This window comes from Acanthochromis polyacanthus, chromosome 21 (genome assembly GCF_021347895.1).
Source record: "Acanthochromis polyacanthus isolate Apoly-LR-REF ecotype Palm Island chromosome 21, KAUST_Apoly_ChrSc, whole genome shotgun sequence".
NCBI classification, from domain to species: domain Eukaryota; kingdom Metazoa; phylum Chordata; class Actinopteri; family Pomacentridae; genus Acanthochromis; species Acanthochromis polyacanthus.
Genome location: NC_067133.1, coordinates 11,588,219 through 11,604,208, shown reverse-complemented (window position 1 = coordinate 11,604,208; position 15,990 = coordinate 11,588,219). Strand labels below are relative to the sequence as shown.

General features: G+C 40.2%; 1 protein-coding gene across 2 annotated transcripts; it reads left to right on the top strand.

Annotated features, from left to right (window-relative positions):
- The first annotated feature begins 1,442 nt into the window (after positions 1-1,442).
- Positions 1,443-15,049, top strand: ubtf (upstream binding transcription factor). Of its 2 annotated transcripts, none has more exons than XM_022196184.2 (21): positions 1,443-2,675; positions 4,330-4,388; positions 5,806-5,978; positions 6,076-6,159; positions 6,255-6,410; positions 6,502-6,566; positions 7,249-7,375; positions 7,465-7,575; positions 7,664-7,797; positions 7,919-8,060; positions 8,147-8,188; positions 8,275-8,385; positions 8,540-8,695; positions 9,024-9,170; positions 9,751-9,861; positions 9,946-10,034; positions 10,123-10,312; positions 10,400-10,447; positions 10,668-10,721; positions 11,951-12,079; positions 12,483-15,049. In XM_022196184.2, exons 2-21 carry the CDS (start codon positions 4,352-4,354, stop codon positions 12,612-12,614), a joined length of 2,238 nt encoding a protein of 745 aa, XP_022051876.1. In that variant the 5' UTR covers positions 1,443-2,675; positions 4,330-4,351; the 3' UTR covers positions 12,615-15,049. The 2 variants fall into 2 exon arrangements, with proteins under 2 accessions (XP_022051876.1, XP_022051875.1); XM_022196183.2 differs by having other exon boundaries at positions 12,480-15,049.
- The last annotated feature ends 941 nt before the right edge of the window (positions 15,050-15,990 follow it).

Here is a 15,990-nt window from a genome sequence, read left to right as displayed (position 1 = left end):
TGCTTGTTTTACCTTGTATGAATGCACTAGGAAGCAGTATTTCACATCATTCACAGGATTTCGCTCTATTTGATCCTGAAGTAACAGCAGAGGGGGATCACTGGGACCGTGATGTCTGCTGCTCAGCTGCATGCTGCGTTCAAGGAGGTCAGGTAAACTCCAGCTTTTTACTACTGCTGTCTGATTACATACTGTTTAGCTGCTCTTCAATATCATTTATCACCGGGATAAAATAAATAATCGTTCTATTTTCTTACTGCTGCCGGCAAAATGCGTTCAGAGCAGATTTTCTGCACATATGAGGTCATTAATTTTTAAGAGTAAACGTTACAAATGAGGATGAGAAGGTTCAATAGTGCAAAAATGCTGCACAGAAACCAGTGGCACTACAAAATACATCACATGCTGACATTCTGTAATTGATTCTAAATAATACTAATTCTTAAAATTGTTATTTTTCAGCTATATTACTGTCATAGTAATAGTATATTTCTTTCCAGCTGTTTCTTTTTCCTCCTGCATGCATTTTTAAAACTGCTGTACCATATTTATACTTCCTAATACTTGATTTGCACCCTGTTATTCTTTTGCGTAATATGTGTGAGCTGTTGGATACTTTGACTTGGTTATCTATGTATCTATTATTTAGTATGGCTTTATTTCATAATGCCATTTTCAATCCAAGTATTAAAGGAGGACAAAAAATATCTGAATCAATTCTGTTTGGCTACTGCTTTATTAGTAAAAATCTGTTGACAAATAATGACATTAAACAGCAAAAGAGGAAATTTACACTGAAAAACAAATATTAGATTTTTGGAAAATTGACACTTTGAAAATGAAAACTGCAAAGTCCTAAAAACTACATGTAGTATACCCTTTTCATGTAAAAATAAGTGAAATAATTTTTCAAAAAAGAATGACTTTACACTTTGTGCTGCATAAATGTCAGACTTGCCTGTTTATAAGTATTAAGTTTCGAGTGTAGGAAAAAATACAGTAAAGAATATGAAATTTAATCGCCCTGAACTATTTGGGTCACCATGCATACTACCCACATTCATTAATCCTTGTTTAAAGTCTGAATACAATGAGATATGGAGTCCTCCTTCATTTCTAGATACATAAATAAGAAATAAACAAGTGAAATAACTACAAAATTAACAGCTGCAAGTAAATAAAAAAGGAACTTTGCATATTAATCCAACGTAATACACTGTATTAATATACTTTGCAGGTCCCTGTAAGACATACATAGTGAAAAAAGACAAACAGAATTTATAATTTAGCTAATGAAAACTGAAAACAATGAATTACTGGTGATTCAAAAGTCGTGACATATATAAAAAAATAATTTTTCCCACAGCATTGGAACGCAGCACTCTTTAACAAGGCCGAGTGCCTGAAAGTCATTTGTTTTCCCCGAGTCGGACCCACTGGATTGGATGGCCTCGGGTTCCGCCCACAAACACACAAGGTGGAGTTGAAAAGAAAAAACACGCTGAGGCCAAAATGAAGCTGTCAAACAGCCGCTTACAATTTACTAAAAAGAGCCTTTGGAGCAAAGTAAAGAGAGCGGGCGCTGCATGGTGGAGCTCCCACATAGTTTAATCTAAGAAAAAAGAGTGGCACATCTGACATTGATAAGTGGAGATAGTAAAGTTTTAAATTATGTTGTCTATATTAACAGATGAGCCATTAAATTGGACAACTTTCACGGGGCTACCTGATCAAACACTCGGGGCTGCAGATGTGAGCGGCTTCGGCCTCCGGGAGCGAAAAAATAACGCGTCCGAGAATGTACCGGAGCGAGGTCGGAAAAAATGTCTCGGCGTAGCGAAATGGTTGGATGGAGAGAGACGAGCTGCTGAGCGCTGACTGGAGGGAGACAGCGAGTGAGATGGAGGCGGGGGGGAAGGACCATCTCTGCGGGGACTGGAGCCCAGGACCGACGGCGCAGTGCTGGCTATCGTTCAACCCTCCCCTTCTTCCTCCACAACGACGCCGAGAGACAGGTAAGCCCGCACAGCAGACGCTCAGTTTCATAATACGGCTAGAGAGAGCCAGAAAAAAACACAAACATAAGAAAAAAATGCACATTTATCGTCGGTGTTTATGTTCTGTAAGGGCGCCTGTGAATGTTCGGTCGGTAGCTTCTTTGTACTAGCGAGATAAACCGACCGCGGTGGCAGCGTACACACGAAGGCGGCCATACCCGAATTTTTGTGCCGAACAGCGGGGAAGGAGCTGCACGTAGGACCGGGAGGTAAATACGCTATTAATGATAAAATTACCCCCGCTCCTTTAAGCTAATTCCTGACTCGAAACGTGAGCATTTCGGCTGTAACTGGGGGTATCTGCGTAGGGGGGAATACACGGTGGTTTCCGCGCCGAGACCTCCATGCGGCTGTTGGCGGAACAGCGAGCCGCCTCTCGGTTAGCCATCAGGGATCTCGGTTTAATATCTCACCGTGCAGAGACTCGCCCTCTCTCTCCCCCTCTCTCTCTCACCGACTAGCCCAGAAACAGCGACGGACCGAGCTCGGGGAGAGAACCCGCCTTCCTCGTCCTCGCTTATGCGCTTTTTGGATCGAGGGAAGGGAGTCTGCAACGCCCTGGCTTTAGCTTTAAGCCCCGTTTTCTGTGTTTGCAGTGCGCCACTGGACCTTGTCACGGTAGGTTTCCTTGTCGAGCTGAAGCATGGCGGATCTGGAGCTTGTTTGTCGCGCCGGAGAGGAGCCCCTCAGCCGCGGAGGGTTCATTTTTGACCGGTTTTGGCTAGACAAATGTCGGTGTAGTTTAACTCTAAAGCACCGCATCCTCAACTGTTAATGAGCGACTTGTAAATTGACCAACTGGGGTCGATTCTGTAAGGTTTTCAAACCAATATTTCATATTTTCCTCTCTTCACCTCCGCAAGTCCTTCCAAGCCAACCGCGGTGATTCTTCTCGATTTTAAACCTTGTTTTCCCGTACTTTAAGCGAGGGAGCCTATAGCGGTTTTAAACAATTTCTTGTAAACACCATCCGATCGTATCATGTGTAAAAGCTTTCGAGGTAATCCAAAAATCTCATTAGAATCTTAAATATGTGTATAAAATAATTTTTTCTGGTAACATTTGCCGATAAATATGTAGGAGAACCGACCGATTTAAGCTACATTCTCCGTTGCCCTTGGTCGTGTAGCGCCACGGTGCCCAGTTTTTAGAACCTCCATATGCTCTATTTCCACCGAAATTTAGGCTCAATTTGATGTAAACGGCTTCGAAATCACGAAATGGCGTTTTTTCGGTTGCATAAACGGAGGTATCGACGGTTTTAATGCAGCGAGGTCACACGGTGGACACCACATTGAGCTGGGGGCCATCAAGGACAAGATGAACAACGAGCAGCCGCCATCATTGGAGCTCAGTTCGGCTACGCCTCGCTGAAGAATGCTCTGGGTTGTGTTCTCAAAATACGGCAAAAAACTCGAACAAACCGCTCGATAAATGCTCTTTAAACATATTTATTAGCTCTACTCGAGTATTATTTGGGTTTCCCAGCTCCTGCCTCGGTGAACATTGGAGGAGAAGATTATAGGGTTTGATGGCGGAGCGAGATCCGCGTCCACACGGTGATGAGGCGCCTCTGCCGAGTGGCGCATTTGGCTGCAGTGCTTCCAAGCTACCATTCCCCCTTCTCGGAGTCCGAAAGCAGATCCCCCCGTCCGTGGTCAGCTGGTCGCCTACAGCTGCCTGTCCGTCCACGTCCATTCGCTTCCTCCTTCCGTGGATCCTCCCCAACCTCCGCTCCCGACAGAAAATCCTCCATTACCGAGCGGGCCGAGCGAGAAAATGGTCGCTGCGGTGCGTCCACGGTACTTTTGTTGCGGAATAAGGACAGTGTTAATACGCCAAAAAATTCCAGCTGGCAGAATTTGCTCGACGGAGACGCCTGTTGTCGCCGCTTTAGTTGTGCTAGTTGAAGCCCTCCGCAGTGTTATTTGAGATTTGAAGCCGTCACAAGCAATAGCCTATGTCTCACCATGTAGCGTAAACGTTTAAGGGGCGGTGTAATGAACATAAACCATTATGTCGAGGCAAATTTAAATTCCAAGACTGGAAATCATCGCTGACAACAGACTAGTTCCAGAAATCACTTTTAATCACATGAATAATATACATATTAAATAACATTATTTAAAAATGTTACATTTAAAAAACACATAATTTCCTGATTCTTAGAAATGAGTATGAACCTATGTATTACAGATTAGTTCAGGACTGAAGTTCTTTTAGGAGATTTGTTTGATAATATGTTTTTTTTTTTTTGCTTTTGCTTTTGCAGATCCAAGAAAGTACACTCACAAATGAATGGAGAAATGGAGGCAACGACTCAAGGCCAAGGTGGGATTTAGCACCAGCTTTGTTTTTGTTTTTTTTTCACAAATTCTGCATAGAAATAAGTTATTAAATATTTATGCTGTATTACTGCAACACTACTACACTATGTGAATGCACTTTTATTAAATCGAACAAGGCAGTGACACCCTGTGAGGTTAAAACGGGAACAGAATTTATGATTTTTCCCTCTGATAATCTGGTATTACACAGTATCACATCCCATTATTTAGTAAACAAGACTGAAATCTTAGAAACAGTCTTCAACGCTTAGTTATTCAACAGTTATATGTCCATACATACAACAGAAGCAAAGAATAAAAGAAAACATGTTAATCCAACAGTAATGGATTATATTAATGTGCTTGTAGGAAAGATAGTATTGCAGTGACACCCTTTGAGATTAAGAGTAAAGCAGAATGTATGATTTCAGCCACTGAAAACCCATTATTGTGTGTCACCGTTTTTTTTTTTACTCAGGAGGGATGAAAACCTTGGAAGTATTTTGTTCATAATGAAAACAGTGAACAAAAACAGTAAATGCACAGTGATTCAGCAATTACATATTCCTGCATACCGCAGAAAGCGACATATTAATTAGCAAAGATTAATACATTGTATTAATGTACTTTGCAGGTCCTTTAAGAAATACGTGTCATTACAAAGACAAACAGAATTTATGATTCAGCTACTGAAAACAACAGCTTATTGATGATTCAAAAGTAGTGACACACATCAAAATTCACTTAATCTTGTTTGGACCACATGTCAATTCATGTTTTGTCATTTTCGAAGGTGCTACAAACTACATTTAGGTATTTCCTCTCATCCAAAGAGAGACTTTATTTTGCATTGTTGTATCACTGTTATTGATACAAATTCATTTTCCGGTGAAAGCTAGGAATACAATTTATGGCTATTTGTATTGTTGAATATTCTGACGATTATGATCTTGATTAATCAATCAGTTATTTGATATTTAGAAAGTCAAAAAATGGCAGCAAATGTTGATCAATGTAGAAGAAGTTGGAATCTAGGGGATGGAGACTTGTATTCCTTTTAAAACTTCTCACACAAATTCACTGATTATTATAATAGTGTGCCATTGATTTAACCCTCTGATGCACAACATGGGTCAAAAGTGACCCAAATCCAATGGAAAATGGGTATCTCCTGACCCATGCTGCACACCAAAAGGAATAATTGCTGCAACTCCACTGAAAAACACAGTCTCACAAAGTACTACATACACAATCTTATACCTTCATATCTTCCCCCCACGTTACTAGAGACAGCTAAAGGGGGTAAAGGGTCATTGTAATTCTAATTTCTGAATCATTTTAGAGACAAAGCGGCTCTTGAACCTTTTGGAAGGGTGAGTTAATAATTTTTGTGTCTTCTTTTTGTTGTCTTGTTATTACAGTGTGGGCGCAAGACGACCTCTTAAAGCTGCTGGAAGCCATGAAAGTTGCTCTGCCACAGAAAGACCTGACTAAATACAAAACCTCAGAGTCCCACCTTGACTGGCAGAAGGTGGCTTTCAATTCTTACACAGCAGAGATGTGCAAGCAGAAGTGGCAGGAGGTCTCTAAAGAGGTGAGACGGTCGTGGTGATGTTGCACGGATTATTGTCTGTTCAAAGCCAGATTTAGTGCCCCTCTTATTTACTGTAAATTTTCTTTTTCTGCCACAGATTCGTAAGTTCAGGACCCTAACAGAGCTGATAGTTGATGCTCAAGACTACATAAAGAACCCATACAAGGGCAAGAAAATAAAGGTGAGTGGAACCCAATATTTAATGTCACTAACATACAACTAGCTGTGTGAGTCAAGCTCAAGTCTTTCAACTTGTTTCCCTGTTACAATACACAGAAACACCCAGATTTCCCCAAGAAGCCTTTGACTCCATACTTCCGTTTCTTCATGGAAAAGAGGGCCAAGTATGCAAAGTTGCACCCTGAGATGAGCAACTTAGACCTCACTAAAATCCTCTCCAAGAAGTACAGAGAGCTTCCTGACAAAAAGAAGGTCAGTCAAAAAGAAAACACTACTACATTTCACCACGAAGCTTTGCCGTTTCTGAAATTCTAACACAAACGTTTCCTTTCAATGGCTACAGAAAAAATATGTTGATGACTTCTTACGAGACAAGGAATCCTTTGTGCATAGCATGATGAAATTCAGGTGAGATTTTCTCATTTTACTTCATTATGAAACCTAGTAGTCACTCTGGGTACATCAGCTTTCTGAAGTCCAAGCAATTTCTGCAAGTTTATTTGCTCCTGTCAGATTTTTACTCACCGTAGGCTCATTTTTCACAACAAACTAACGTCCTGGTGACTGTACATACTACAGATATTTTACTACTTACAATTTTAATTGGTTTCGATACTATACTTGTCTTCAATCTACTCTGGAAACACAGCCTGCAGTACAGCAGAAAAGTTCCTGAATTCTTGTCGATAATGGCTTCACAGTTGTGCCAACGAGCACGTCGCTTTTATATTTTTCTACAGAAACCTGTTAGTCCTGACAGTATATTTTTTGCAAATTTCTGAGACCTATAGAGTAAAGTGATTTCGATGAAATATCACAATTGTAAGCTTTGATTTAGTGAAGTTTTTTAAAATAGAATAGGTGTCACAATGTTGAAAATCCAATCATTCTGTGTGTTTTTACACTTTCTGGCTTTTGTGAATGGTATCGTTTTGTCTTTTTTTTTTTTAAAAAAAAAAGGTCATGTTTTTGGGATTCAAACAGTTAATTCTAAAATTTAATCCTGTCTCTGGGTTCTTTAAACATGTACGTACGGCATCATAAGGGATAAAAATTGTGCTTAAATGTTGGTTTAATGGTGTTTAAACAGGGAAGAACATCCGGACCTTGTGGAGAGCATGACCAAGAAGGGCTCAAATGTACCAGAGAAGCCCAAGACGCCCCAACAGTTGTGGTACAACCATGAAAAGAAAGCCTTCCTTAAGACGCGCCCAGATGTAAGCTCCACAACACACAGATTGCGGCATCTTTATTTAACTGTAATTTTATTATTCCAGAGATGTTAACTTTCATTGTCTGGCACCAGGCGACCACCAAAGACATTAAAGACAGTCTTGGCAAACAGTGGACGCAGCTCTCTGACAAAAAGAGGCTCAAATGGATCACCAAGTCCCTGGAACAGCAGAAACAGTATGAGGTAAGACAGCATTGTTGGTGATACGTTACATATAGCGTGTTGAAATGTTTTCATTCGTGTTAACTCAGTTTTTTTTCTAATATTCTAGGAAACAATGCGGGAATACATCCAGCAGCACCCAGAGTTAAACATGACCCAGGGGGATATTGTAAAATCCACTCTGACCAAGGCAGAGAGGCACTTGAAGGACAAATCTGACGGCCGACCCGACAAACCTCCTCCGTGAGTCGCAGCTACGAAACCTCCACTCATGCACCTGAATTATCCTGTAAACTGCGAGATAAGACCACTGCAATGTGAGTGAGTTATTTAGACATAACATATGGCATGCTACTGCTTTCAGAAATGGTTACTCTATGTTCTGCGCGGAGCTGATGTCGAGCATGAAGGACGTTCCCAGCACAGAGCGTATGGTGATGTGCAGCCAGCGGTGGAAGCTGCTGAAACAGAACGAGAAGGACGGCTACCAGAAACGCTGCGAACAGGTGAGCTCAGAATCATCAACTCACGCAGTGTAAAAAACCAGCATCGTTCAATCTTGTCTAATATATAATCATGTTTGTTTTTTCAGAGAAAGAAGGAGTATGAAATTGAGATGAACAGATTTCTCAGTGTAAGTCTTATTGTCTTCGTTCCTTGTCACTCAAATCATTTGTGTGCAACTGGGAGAGTTTCTGATGCTGTTTTGAACATCTGCAGAGTTTATCAGAGGAGGAGCAGCAGCGAGTGTTGGGTGAGGAGAAGCCAGGTTTTAAGAAGGGCAGCGGAGCCAGCAGTCCTGCCTCCAAAAAGAAAACATCCAAAGCAAAGGTAAGACCAGCCCATTTTCTTTGTGTTTTGCCACTTTTATGTTCAGATATTATTTTCCACTTGTTTGATTCTTTGATCTCTTGAAACAACTATAACTTTTTACTTTGATATGTTTATGTATTTTCCTTGATCTTCTCTTATCTGTGCCTTGTAGACCAATCCAGAGAAACCCAAAAGGCCCATTTCAGCCATGTTCATATTCTCTGAAGAGAAACGCCCCAAACTGCAGCAGGAGAGGCCAGACCTTTCTGACAGCGACGTCACAAGACTCCTGGCTCGCATGTGGAACGAGCTGCCAGATAAGAAGAAGGTAACATGTCGACTGGATGTTTTAAGTTCATTCTTATTTGTATATAGCACCACTTCTCTTCATGAATCTTCTCATCACACTTCACATTGTGAGATCAAGACTTTCCAGTGTTATATTAGTAAAAGAGTCCCAACAATTCCTCTGAGACAAAGTACTTAATGACGGTGTGGAGGAAAACAACTTCCTTTTAGCAGTAACAAAACACTGTCCTGAGCAAAATGCCTCAGCAGTAATGTGGATCAGGGGAGCCAAGAATTCTGATATGTACAGCTTGTAATTCAGTTGTTTAAATATGTTTTCTAATGTTCTGCTTGTCTTTGCGATTTAGGAGAAGTATAAACGTTTAGAAACAGTCCTGAAAGCAGAGTCTGAGAAGAAAGAGAAGGAGGATCGTAGTCGTCTGCCGGATCCGCCCAAGACTGCACAAGACATCTGGCAGCAGAGCGTTATAGGAGACTACCTGGCCAGATTTAAGGTATGCTTCAATCTCAAGACTACTGCTACAGAGACACTGCTATGGCTCTTATTAGCTTTAAATAATAACACAAATGCTTTGCTTGAGTTCTGGGATTTTACCATTATATCAAAGATTATAACACTGGAATAAAAGTTCATAGATACTATAAATATTAGGGATGGGCATTTCGACTAATTTCCCCACCGACTAGTTGCAAATTTTGGGGAGGGGAGGAGGAGCAATTCTCTCCCTGGCTGCTCAGCCTGTTTACAAAGAAGCAGAGGCACGAAGAACAAGGTGCATGATGCTTAATGCAGTGTTTAACTGACTAGTAAAATACTAAACGTTTAGTAAATGAGTAGGCGGTTAAACGAACAGTCACGCACATCCCTAATAAATATGTCCCAAAAGATGCTGTTTTTTTTGTGTAGACAGCCAAGTTAAAACAGTCTTTTGCTAAGAAATACTTGGAGAGATTATTAAGAATAGAAAAATACAACAGTTTAACTACAGCTGTACAGATCTTTGACTCTCAAAGCACTGGAAAATACAAAGAACACACCTTAAAGTGTATTTAACGTGAGCTGGTGCTTTGCAGAACGACCGGCCAAAGGCACAGAAAGCAATGGAAGGAACCTGGAGCACCATGGAGAAGAAAGAGAAGATCATGTGGATCAAAAAGGCAGCAGAGGACCAGAAAAGATACGAGGTTAAGAAACAGTCTTCATAACATCTACACTGTCTGTATTTAATGCTAGTGAGAGCTAACCGCTGATTTGTGCGACCTCTGCAGAGAGACCTGTGCGAGATGCGCTCACCTGCTGCCGTCATTGCCTCAGGGAAGAAGATGAAGTTTGAGGGCGAACCCAAGAAGCCACCATCGTGAGTTTGTGATTTCCATTCCGCCTGTGCTGCGTGTTTAAATCAGTTAAAGCCTGACGATTATTTTTCCTCATTTTTGTCTTTCCAGAAACGGATATCAGAAGTTCTCTCAGGAGATGCTGTCCAATGGAGAGCTGAATCACCTACCGATGAAGGAGCGCATGGCTGAGATCGGCAGCCGCTGGCAGAGGTTACCGCTGAAGGAGAAAGACCGCTACAAGAAGATCGCAGAGGAGAAGCAGAGGCAGTACAAAGTCCAGCTGGAGCAGTGGCTCGCTGTAAGAAGCGGTTGAATGTGTTAGAGGGGAAAGTAAAGATAGCGTTTGAAAAATCCTTATCTAATATATGCTTTTGGTTTTCCACAGAGCTTGTCTTCCCAAGAGAGGAACACTTACAAAGAATATAATTCACAAGTAAGTGTTTTTTTTTTTTTTTTTACTCAGCCATGGCGAGCATTGAGTTCTGACAAACCAGAAAATACAAAATATGAATTTCTTTTGGTTAAACTGACAGCATCTGAATGTGTTGGCTTGATGTCTGAATGAATTGAGTGTTCCTTACCATAAGTCTGAAAGGGGTTTTGATAGGTTTCTTGTTTTTTTAATTAACTGTTTATTTCCCTCAATGTTTCAGAAAAGGAGAAATACAGCAAAACCAGGAGGCCCCAAGGCAAAGTCCAAGAAATCTGTGAGTGCTTTAATTTCTTCGTTTACTGTCACAGAACTCATCCATCAGCTGTGTGTAAACTATTTATCTGCAGGCAGGCCGTGAATTTAAAGGACAACAAATGCAAAATGCCTTAGTAAATTGTTGGGTCACCAGGTCCCTTCTTAGGAACAAAACAGAACTCTCTTGGAAGAATAAAGTATTTCAAAGAATGTTTTGATGATGCTGGAAAGGGCCGTCTGACAGAACGCTCCAAAATCTCCCATCTGGCCACTGTGAAGGTCATAACATATGATTCACAACATTTTCATTAAAGCAGTCGGTGACTCTTTGTGCCCTACGAATCATCATTATCATCCTGGAATATATCACTCCCATCAGGAGGGAAACAGGAGGATAAAGCTGATCTCATCTTCTTCCTAATGATTTGCTGTGAGCCTTCCCTCTAAGGCAGGGCTGTCAAACATACCAGTTTGACTAATGTGCAAAATTTATATATTTAAAAGGCAGGGGATGACTTAACCTTTTCCTGAATAATTCCCACTTTAGTTTGTATAGAATGTCAGGATTCCCAAACGGATGTGAAAATTAATGTAAATTTAGAATAATCTCTAGCTCTTGACACGCCTTTTGTGCCTTTGTAGATACACTGTGATCTGTAAGTTGGAATGCACAAATGATAAACTGAGGTATATTGTTAAAATTGCACTTATTTTTCTGAAGAAATTTCTGATTGTTCGCAATGTTTTGTAAAAAGATGGTTCATTAAATGTGAACAATTTCAGAATGTACATATTTGCACAAAACAAAAGGAAGAATTTGAAGTTCTTGTTACTTAGAGGTTATTATGCTGTGATTTTACTGGTCCAGCCCACTTGAGATCAAATTGGGCTGCATTTGGCCCCTGACTTAAAATGAGTTTGACACCCCTTCTCTGAGGTAACAAGCAGACCCTGTCCATGCTAGCAACATGCTGCACATAGCATGCTGACGAGCCCCTCACTGTAGAGGTCGAGGGTCTGTGTTTTGTCTTTAATCTGCTGCTTGTTTATTGTCGACTATTCAATCAATCACCAAGAAACAAAGTACAAATGATCTGATTCCAGCTTGTTAGATGTAAATATTTTCTGTTTTCTTTCCTTCTTGATGATGGTAAACTGAATGTCTTTGTGTTATGGACAAAACCAGATTAATTAGTAATGAAAACAATTGTGTGTCGCAGCCTTATCTAACAATCTTTGTTTTCACAGGACACTGAGGAGGACGATGATGATGATGACGACGACGATGAGGACGAAGATGAAGATGACGATGAGCGGGAGAAGGCTTCTTCTGAGGCTGACTCGTCCAGCGAGGAAGACGACGAAGACGATGATGACGTGAGTAAAAAACGTCTCTTTGCTTTGAGATAATGACAAGAAGCAAATGAGAACTGAAATATAATATCATGTTTGGACTTTGTGTTCTCTTTATATCTAACTCTTTATTCCCTTTTTCTGTCTTTATTACTATTATTTTTTATGTCCAAGATGAAAGGTTGAATGTTTAATTGTAAATAATTTTGCAAATGCCATTTAAAGACAAGCCAAACTTTATAAATGCTGTCAAATGCACTGCAATTTATTTTAGGCATGCATAAAACTTTGTAAATCTACTCGTAGCAATACTGATACTATAAAGAATGATAAATATGAGATGAATGCTTTTCTGAACTAAAAATGCAATTTATAGAGTAGAAAATCATGCTAAATATGTATTCTTTGAATTATTTGTTAAAAGAAGGAGGCAGACGACGATGATGACGACGAAGACGATGACGACGACGAGGACGAGGCGGAGGACAAGGAAAACAAGTCTGAGGACAGCAGCAGCGAGTCGAACTCTGCGGGGACGTCGGACTCTGATTCGGACTGAGACGGAGGCCGACGTCGTCCCCGAGACGAACTGAGCAGCGCTGAGCTGAGCCAAGAGTCCAGGGAGCTCTGCCACTGTGCCAACCCTGCTCTCCTCCCACCACTAGAGGGAGCCCCTGCACCGCCTCATCCATTTCACTCTTTGTGTTGCTGGTGATCTGTACTCAAGGAGGGACTCTGCCCCGATCTCCAAAATCCGTTTAGCTTCCTCCCCGCTGTGTGACGGTCACATAAATGCCAAAAAAATAACAAAACAAACAAAAAAAACAACAGCATCCCACTGGTTTGGTGATGTCATGAACGTTTCTGCCGCTGGTTTCAATCTGGTTTAAGGGTTAGAGTTTCAACATGTAGGATGAAATAAAAACCCTTCAGTGTTTGTTAGTGTTAGAGTTCTGGTTGTTAGTTACAGTCAGGTGGCAGGAGATGTAAACAGGCTTCATTGAGCCAAAGAACATAGAACGGTGGATCACTTTAGGGAGGGGGGGATGTGCGGGGTACTGAAAAAATTGCACTCTTCAGAATGTTTCCTTTTAATTTTTTTTTCCAGAACATTGTTGTTGTTGTTCTCTATTCTCAACTTATGATGTAGATTTTATGATTTGGTTCTTAAAGAGGTGGTGTTTTTTTCAGGAAAAAAAATCAAGCCATGATGAATGTCTTTGTTTTTGTTGCTGGAAAACTATTTTTTTTTTTTAGATTTTGTTACTTACCCATGTTCTCATTTAACAAGAAGATTACAGTGCCTGTAAAGGGTTCACCCCCCACTTGGACTTTAATGTTTTATTTTACAAGACTGAATGGAAGCAGATGTAATTAGGCCCTTTGACACCGATCTGCATGAAAAAGAAAATGAATTTGGGCATGTTTTAAAGTGCTGCAGGCTGTACAGTGCTAAAGTAAAAGTGATGTTATGAAAATATGAGGTTTTCTTGTACTACACTGAATATGAATCTTTACAAATGCATCTAAGTTAAGCACAAATATAAAACACAAATGATCATGTTATTTGGGTGTGTAGGAATCTGTACACTCATTAAGGATGATCATTTTCAGTTACCTTGCTGCAGTTTATTCGTCTTCGTACCAGAAAAATAACTAATTTGGGCTTCCGGGTGTAGGTCAAACTTTTTAATCAAGTAATTTGATTTTATATTTGTATTTAATTTAGATCTGGTTCTAAAGGTTGTGTTCACGTTGTCAAAAAAGCCTCATTACATCCACTGTTTCTCGTATTTTACAACATAAACTGCAGGTGGGGGTTGAACAGGCGCTGCAGGATCCATCGCCACGTGTCTGAAAGTTCTCGTCAATCCGTCAGTCTTAATCAATCCTCCGTTAGTTCAGCAGGTTGCTCTGGCCTCTCCGTGATGTGAACAGTGTGTGACCGGAGCACTTTGTCATTGAAGGGATCCGCGTTTTGAGCTCGATGTGACTCAGTGTTTTTAAGAATACATATATTTGTTTTCTTCTTTTACATTTCAGTTACAGTTTATTCGCTTCCAGGTTTGTTTTAATCCATCTGGAACTGAATGGTTGCATCTGTTCTTTGTTTTCAAGGTTATCTTGGAATTTTAATGGTATTGACTGTAATCCGTTTGGGTTTTAGTCTGATGCTTATCCCAAAAAGAGTGTGCACTTAATGTAAATCTGTCCCTCAGTGTGAGTTAGTGTGCATGCATGCACAAGACTGTATATGAGGGTGTGTGTGCGTTTCTTTGCTTTAATGTGTGCTGTTCTTGCTGGTTCGTTGCATTACCATGATGCGACTGCAGTGTGCATGTATGTGCCTGTGTGGGGACATCATACCAACACCATGAATGTAGATATTGTTGACTCTTCATTTTTTTTCTTCCAAAGGTCTTTGCTGTCACGCATTGATTACCTGAAAATGGACTGATGGCTTCCTATCATTTTTGGGTCAGACTAAGTACATGGCAACTATTAGGACTGATTTTGACCATTATGAATCTCATCACAGACTGAAACAAAACCAGCGTGGACTATTTAAATACCTGGGGGAGGGGGAGGGAAAGTGATTGCTCACGTTGACCGATGGGAGTTTGTAAAAGGGATCTGGGGGAACTGAGTTGCCAGTGGACTTTGGGTTTAAAAACTGTAATTTTTCTGTAAATACTGTTTTTTGTATTGAGTGCTTATTGTTTTTTTGTTAGTACTTTAATTTGGCAAAACCCTCATCTGTGATTTTCGAGGCCAGTGAGTCTTTCACTCACGGGGGAGAGTTTTTTGGTTAAATTCACCTGTTTTAGTTGTTTCTTCTCTCCCTTCTGTTGGTTTATAGAGATATCTAAGACGGCAAAGCTTTACAAAGTTTGTACTGCTCATCATTTGACAGAATTTGATGTTTTCTATAGCTGAGGGTGTTCTTATGTCCTTGTAGTTCAAGTATTTGGGCAAATAAAAAATTATCTTTAACAGGTAGAAGTGTATGTTCTTTTTCAGTATGTTTTATGACCAAAAATATGCAATTTACCCTGTTGGGACACAATATTTTTTGTGGCAGTAGTTAAGGAAGGCTTAGTGCTGAGGATATATTAGCCTTCTTTGTCTTAGATTCAACAGTTAGCATGGCCTGATTAACCTCCTTTTCTCACATTTTCTACACAAATCTTGCAGTTTCGCTGTGCTGCACTGCTTCTTATGCTGATTCAACACAAGGCAACGTCTGCAGACCATCTCTTTTAATGTCTCTGGGTTCTTCCTGGTTCAAAATAGGACCACAAATGAATAAGTAACAAAAAAGTGGGAATTTAAGAGACAACTGTAGGGTAGATTTCAAGGGTGAACCATAAAAAACACAGATCTGACCTGTAAAATGACATTCAGATGATGAAAAAGACTAGACTATGAATAACTGCAACCATAACCAGTAGTAAAATAAAGGCAGTTGGTCCTGACAGAAATCTTTACATTTTCTGTCATTTCTCACCGCTTGATTTCAAAAATAAAAGTTTTTGATGCTTGAATAAATGAAAGCCCAGTTAACATAACTGATTTATGAAACGACTTGCTTGTGTCTATTCATAATTCTTGTCCTTTTGGTGCTAGCAAGAGTTTCTTTGGGAGGCTCCAAAAATTCCTCCATGCAGAAATACCCCAGACTTATGAATGTCCCCTCTTAAAACAACATAGTTATTTTAGGGCATCCAGGATTTCAGACAAGGAAATGATTGTAAAAGGTTGTTTTCAATTCTCTCCTGTTCAATATTTAATCTGATTATTCTTTGACCCCTGTAGAACTCCTAGCATCTACTTTGTACAGTACCAAACTGAAAACAATTCTATAGTGCTGGATTAGTTTCCATGATTTAGGAATGAGATTTCAGTATAATGTTCAGGTGTCCTAATACTTTTGG